Source organism: Lithobates pipiens, unplaced genomic scaffold, assembly GCF_037356315.1.
Source record: "Lithobates pipiens isolate NorthernLeopardFrog02 unplaced genomic scaffold, aLitPip1_a1.2 Scaffold_13, whole genome shotgun sequence".
Lineage (NCBI taxonomy): Eukaryota > Metazoa > Chordata > Amphibia > Anura > Ranidae > Lithobates > Lithobates pipiens.
Window position 1 is genome coordinate 547,668,673 of NW_027507718.1, and position 7,236 is coordinate 547,675,908.

Genomic DNA, 7,236 nt, shown 5'->3' on the forward strand with positions numbered 1-7,236 from the left:
GGTGGACGTGTCTACTACCATAGGCCATCGTTGGGGCTGATACTCCATATCTTTTATTAGTCATCTGATGAATCATACTTCTACAAGGAGTGCACTATTGATTGGGAAGGTTAAACGTAGATAAGGTCTTCATTAAGTTACATTTACTGGTTCTTCCTTTGAAGTGTTTCCTGGTACAAGGGTTGAATGAAAACTATAATTTAAGTAGATGACTCTCATATATCACCTCACTCATATTGTAAAGAATAAATATCTTTACTCTGATTTGTATTTCTATATTGTGATCTTGTTGTGGGTGTGGTTGGCATATCTTTATATAACCTGACAAACTGCACGTAACTCTGATACCTGGTCAGATGGAAGACAGAAGAGGTTCAGAACCCACACCAGAGAAGAGCATCAACTATGGCAGAGTCATGGGCTTCAGGAGACCTCGGGAACATGGAGCTTCAGAGCTTTACCAGCTCCAGAGGAAGTAAAGCCCACTGTGTACAGGGAGAACTTTTGTCTTTAGAAGGTGCTTACGCCATCTTGAACAGAAATGTCAGACAACTTAATCTCAGTGGGAATAAAATGTTAAAAACATTTGACAATATGGAATTACATGATTTCCAACTCATCCAACAGGAGTTTCCAGTCTCCTACCTAGAGCATGTCACCGACAGGGCCTCTATGGAGGGGATTTATAATGAAGGGGGCTTCAGGATAGTAAAGCCCACCTTAAGACCTGGATTTAGAGACCTCTCATTCTGGAGTGCGAGTATAGACTCAGAAAACGTTGAAGCAGCACGTGAAAATTCGTATGGAATTGTAAGTAGAGTGATCTCACGAGAGATGGCCAGAAGATACGAAGGAAGAATTAAAGCACAATTTGCCAATTCTCCCGCTTTTAATGCATCTGCCTCCCGTTATGGTAACTTCAAGTTTTCCTTCCCTTTGTTTTCTCTTCTGGATCTGTACCAGGCTCAGCATTGTGGGGGTGAAGAACCACAGCTGAGGATTCTGGGTACTGATATGTACAAGAAGGAGGTGGCTCATTATATATTAGTGACCAGCCCTGACCGGAGCGACCAGTTCAAGAACTTCCCGATGGTGCCCACAGTAAGAGATAGCTCTGAACCCCTTCTGAACCCTTCTGAACCCCTTCCCTTTGTCTACAGGAAGGATGGAATATTGTACTGGAGACCCGAATCCACCTCCAGTGTTTTAAGAGTGAAGATTTCTGATCAAGGTATTGCCTGGAGGGAATGCCCCATACCCTGTGACTATTTCATTGACAATGACTATTGCTGTCATATCAAAGAAGAAAACTATAAAGTATGGAGTATTTGGAATCATCTCGTTTTTGCATTTCATCTCCCTAATGATCTTTGCATGGAAGTCTCAAAAGGGCAACTTTTAAAGAACCTGACGGCATGCAGCCTAGATGAGAAACCTTTGATAGAAGAAAGTAAACGGTTGAAGATTAAAGATGCCGAGGACATTATCCGACAAATGAAGAGAGATTTTATTGTAAGAAAAAGAAAGCGGACATATTAACCACTTAAGGACCAGCCTCGTTTTGGAATTTAGGTGTTTACGTGTTTAAAGCATTTTTTTTTTTGCTAGAAAATGACTTAAAACCCCCAAACAATATTTTTTATTTTTTTTTCTAACACCCTAGAGAATAAAATGGCGGCCATTGCAATACTTATTTTCACACCGTATTTGCACAGCGGTCTTACAAGCGCACTTTTTTTTGGAAAAAATGCATTTTTTTAAAATAAAAACATAAGACAGCAGTAAATTTAGTCCAATTTTTTTTTTTATATTGTGAAAGATAATTTTACGCCGAGTAAATTGGTACCCAACATGTCACTCTTCAAAATTGCGCCCCGCTCGTGGAATGGCGACAAACTTAAGCCCCGGACCAATTGTCAGCCTAAGGACCAGAGGTCTTTTTACAATTTCGCACTGCACTGCTTTCAAGTATAAAGTGTAAGCGCTAAACATATGTGACTATGAAAATCAAAAAAGTGCCCCTAAATAATCAATAAAGACAACTCCAATTAGTGAAGCTTAAAGATAAATACCGTACGTACTAGAAGTATATATGAACCTAATAAAGTGTGTATATATATATAACTATAACTTGTTAGTGAGACATAACCCCAAATGAGGATAACAACTCAAAAGAAGAGAAAAAAAATAAAAAATAAAATAGTAAATACATAAACGATAAAGTCCATATATTGATGAAAATAGATGTACTGCACTGCACTGCTTTAACTGGTAATTGCGCGGTCATGCAATGTTGTACCCAAACAAAATTTGCGTCCTTTTCTTCCCACAAATAGAGCTTTCTTTTGATGGTATTTGATTGCCTCTGCGATTTTTATTTTTTTACGATATAAAAGAAAAAAGACAGAAAATTTTGAAAAAAAAAATATTTTCTACTTTTTGTTATTAGAAAAATCGAATAAACTAAATTTTAGTCATACATTTAGGCCAAAATGTATTCAGCCACATGTCTTTAGTAAAAAAAATGTCAATAAGCGTATATTTATTGGTTTGCGCAAAAGTTATAGCGTCTACAAACTAGAGTACATTTTCTGGAATTTACACAGCTTTTAATTTATGACTGCCTATCTCATTTCTTGAGGTGCTAAAATGGCAGGGCAGTACAAACCCCCCCCCCCCAAATGACCCCATTTTGGAAAGTAGACACTCCAAGGAAGTTGTGGAGAGGCATGTTGAGCCCATTGAATATTTTTTTCTTTGTCCCAAGTGATTGAATAATGACAAAAAAAAAAAAAAAGTTTACAAAAAGTTGTCACTAAATTATATATTGCTCACACATGCCATGGTTATATGTGGAATTGCACCCCAAAATATATTCTGCTGCTTCTCCTGAGTACGGGGATATCACATATGTGGGACTTTTTGGGAGTCTAGCCGCGTACGGGACCCCGAAATCCAAGCACCACCTTCAGGATTTCTAAGGGTGCAAATTTTTGATTTCATTCCTCACTACCTATCACAGTTTCGAAGGCCATAAAATGCCAAAATAACACAAAACCCCCCAAATGACCCCATTTTGGAAAGTAGACACTCCAAGCTATTTACTGAGAGGCATGTTGAGTCCATGGAATATTTTATATTTTGCCACAAGTTGCAGGAATATTACAATTTTTTTTTTTTTGCACAAAGTTGTCACTAAATGATATATTGCTCGCACATGCTATGGGCATAAGTGAAATTACACCCCAAAATAAATTCTGCTGCTTCTCCCGAGTACGGGGACACCACATGTGGGGGACTTTTTGGGAGCCTAGCCACGTACGGGACCCCGAAAACCAAGCACTGCCTTCCGGATTTAAATATAAAACGCTACCAAAAAAAACTGTTAGCGATGGCAGGGATCAGGCCTGACTCTGCGATCGCTGCAGTTATGTGCTATATAAAAACCTGACGGGGAACCTAAATAACTAAATAACTAACTGGCTATCCAGCGTCACCAGTGACACTTATACGGTGATCGCTGGTGAAAGGGTTAACTCTAAGGGCAATCAGGGGGTTAAACCTTTATTGGGGGGTAGGGGGCTACCCTGGACCTAACACTAACTGCCCTGACACTTTTTACTGTCACAACTGACACTGAATGCAGTGATCAGTAAATAAATGATCACTGCAATCAGTGACACTGTGACTGGGAGGGGGGGGCGGGGGGGGGCGATCGGGGGGGGGGGTGATTTGTGTGACTATGTGTACCTACATGTCAGTGTAGTGATTGGTGCACTTACTATGTCTGCTCTCCTCGCCGTCCGGTCAAAAAGACCGCCCCGAGGAGAATGGCATCACTTCCTCCCTGCCTGTGTTTACTATACACAGCGGGAGGAAGCTTCTCATTCGCCAGGAGCGATCGAGAGGGGGTGGCCAGAAACCAACGGCCATCCCCTCATCGTATTGCTCCTGCAGCGAAATGGACCGCCACAGCCAGCGGGAGGGGGTCTGATTGGACCCCCCACCCGCTGGAAGGCAAGCACGTACATGTACGTGATTGTGCCTGTACATGCCATTCTGCCGACGTATGTTTACATGCGGCGGCCCTTAAGTGGTTAAAAAATTCTACAGGTTGCATGTTTTGCATTACAGAGGAGGTCAAGGGCTAGAAATATTGCTCTCGCTCTACCGATCGCGGCGATACCACCGCTTTCATATGCGGGCGCTACTCACGTATGCGCTCGCTTCTGCGCGAACATCCCTTGTAATAGAAAAAAGCATGACGGGACCTCTTAAAAAAAGTCCTCAGATCTCATATTTGGACTAAAATGCAAATAAAAAAAATAAATTAAATTGTCATTTGAAAAAATGACAACAGACAAATGTTCCTTTAAGAGGTATGGGCGGAAGTGACATTTTGACGTCACTTCTGCCCTCCTATGGTATAGAGACGGGTGGGGGGGTCATCTTAGCCTCACTCGTCTCCATACCCAGGACATGACAGGTGCCGATCGCCTCCGCCGCTACCGACGGCTCCAGTAAGCGGCGGAGAGCGCGGGAGAGTGGCGGGGGGGGGGGGTTGGCACCTCTCCCGCCGCCGATAACGGTGATCTTGCGGCGAATCCGCCACGGAGACCACCATTATCGCAAACACAGGTCCGGCGCCTGTAAAGATGGATAACGGTTGTGGCAGCAGCTGCTGCCATTACCGAGACATCCCTCTTCAAAGTGCCGACGTATATGTACAGGAGGCGGTCGGCAAGTGGTTAAAACTTATGTGTAGACCTTTTTAGCATTAGATAGATTAGGGAAAACTCTGTCAGTTTTTGCTGTCTGAGTCTGTTGGAGAGATTTCCATTCACTTCCTGTCACAACAGGAAGTGAGAATAAATCTCAACAAAATGAGGGAGGAAGTCCCTTTTTAGACGTAATCTAAGCCGGGCCCACCATTAGCCCTTGTACACACGGTCGGAGATTCCGAAGGAATGTGTCCGATCGGACCGTTTTGTCAGATAATCCGACTGTGTGTGGTCTTCATCGGACTGTTTCCGTCGGAGTATCCGACGGACCAAGTTTTCCAACTTGTTGGTAAAATTTTTCCGACAACATGATCCGATCGGACATACTCCGATCATGTGTAGAGAATTCCGATCGGACAAAGTGCCACGCATGCTCAGATCAAATTCCTACATCAAAGCTATTGGCTACTAGACTGAATGTAGTCCCATCGTAACGAAATAACGTCATCACGTTCTGAACGATCGGATTTTCTGACAACTTCGTCCGACCGTGTGTATGCAACAGTTTCGGACAAAATCCGTCGGATTTGGTTGTCGGAATGTCTGACCGTGTGTACAAGGGCTTAGAAGATTTGCCCTCACCTTCTGTACTAGTGACAACAGGGCTGTGTTTATAGCATCATGGGCCCCTGATCAAAGTAATGCACTGGGGCCCCTACCAGCCTGACCCAATTTATGCACCTATTCTCAAGAATAAAAAGCAGTAGCAGTAGCAGTAGCAGCAGCAGCAGCAGCAGCAGCAGTAGCAGGAGTAGCAGCAGCAGCAGTAGCAGCAGCAGCAGCAGTAGCAGGAGTAGCAGCAGCAGCAGTAGCAGCAGTAGCAGGAGTAGCAGTAGCAGCAGTAGCAGCAGCAGCAGCAGCAGTAGCAGGAGTAGCAGCAGTAGCAGCAGTAGCAGCAGCAGCAGCAGCAGCAGCAGCAGCAGCAGTAGCAGCAGTAGCAGCAGCAGCAGCAGCAGCAGCAGCAGTAGCATTAGCAGCAGTAGCAGCAGTAGCATTAGCAGCAGCAGCAGTAGCAGCAGCAGCAGTAGCAGAAGTAGCAGTAGCAGCAGCAGCAGTAGCAGCAGCAGCAGTAGCAGCAGTAGCAGGAGTAGCAGTAGCAGCAGTAGCAGCAGCAGCAGCAGTAGCAGGAGTAGCAGCAGTAGCAGGAGTAGCAGCAGTAGCAGCAGTAGCAGCAGTAGCAGCAGCAGCAGCAGCAGCAGTAGCAGCAGTAGCATTAGCAGCAGTAGCAGCAGTAGCATTAGCAGCAGCAGCAGTAGCAGCAGCAGCAGTAGCAGCAGCAGCAGTAGCAGCAGCAGCATTAGCAAGTAGCAGCAGTAGCAGTAGCAGCAGCAGCAGCAGCAGCAGCAGCAGCAGTAGCAGTAGCAGCAGCAGCAGCAGTAGCAGCAGCAGTAGCAGTAGCAGCAGTAGCAGCAGCAGCAGTAGCATTAGCAGCAGTAGCAGCAGCAGCATTAGCAGTAGCAGCAGCAGCAGCAGCAGCAGTGGCAGCAGCAGCATTAGCAGCAGCAGCAGCAGCAGGAGCAGCAGCAGCATTAGCAATAGCAGCAGCAGCAGCAGTAGTAAGATGCTCCGCTTCAGGGACTTTTCTAAGGCTGCATTCACACCTGAGCATTTTGTAGCTTGACGCCTGAAGCTACAAAACGCTGGAGGGGAAAAAATCCATTATTCTCAATGGAGATGGTTCACATCTCCACTCCAAGTCGCCTGAAGCCCTACGCCTGAAGCTCAAACAAGTTCCGGACCCTTTTTTGTCGCGCGAATCGGGCTGATTTGGGCGTTTTTCTTCTTTTAACATTGGTGACCTTTTGCCCTGCACAAATTCGCGGCAAAACGCGGTAAAAACCGCCGCGAATCGCGGTAAAAAACGCCGCAAATCGCGGTAAAAAACGCCGCAGAAAACACTTGAACACGCTACGCTCAGGTGTGAATGCAGCCTTAATCTCTGCAAAGCCCTGGAAGAGCACCGGAAACAGCAGGGGGAAAGAGAGGAAGGAGAGAAATGTCATTCTGATCCTAGATTTAGGACTGTGACATAGTTACATAGTAGGTGAGGTTGAAAAAAGACACAAGTCCATCAAGTCCAACCTGTGTATGTGATTATATGTCAGTATTAAATTGTATATCCCTGCGGTCGTTCAGGTGCTTATCTAATAGTTTCTTGAAACTACCAATGCTCCCCACTGAGACCACCGCCTGTGGAAGGGAATTCCACATCCTTGATGCTCTTACAGTAAAGAATACTCTATTTAGTTTAAAGTTAAACCTCTTTTCTTCTAATTTTAATGAGTGGCCACGAGTCTTGTTAAACTCCCTTCCGCAAAAAAGTTTTCTCCCTATTGTGGGGTCGCTAGTACGGTATTTGTATATTGTGGGGTCACCAGTCCGGTATTTATATATTGTGGGGTCACCAGTCCGGTATTTATATATTGTGGGGTCACCAGTCCGGTATTTATATATT

At 44.7% G+C, this 7,236-nt stretch overlaps 1 protein-coding gene across 1 annotated transcript; it reads left to right on the forward strand.

The window, feature by feature from the left end:
- The first annotated feature begins 326 nt into the window (after positions 1–326).
- Positions 327–1,786, forward strand: LOC143975820 (uncharacterized). The gene has a single exon (XM_077478376.1). It carries the CDS (start codon positions 406–408, stop codon positions 1,537–1,539), a length of 1,134 nt encoding a protein of 377 aa, XP_077334502.1. The 5' UTR covers positions 327–405; the 3' UTR covers positions 1,540–1,786.
- Positions 1,787–7,236: the final 5,450 nt, after the last annotated feature.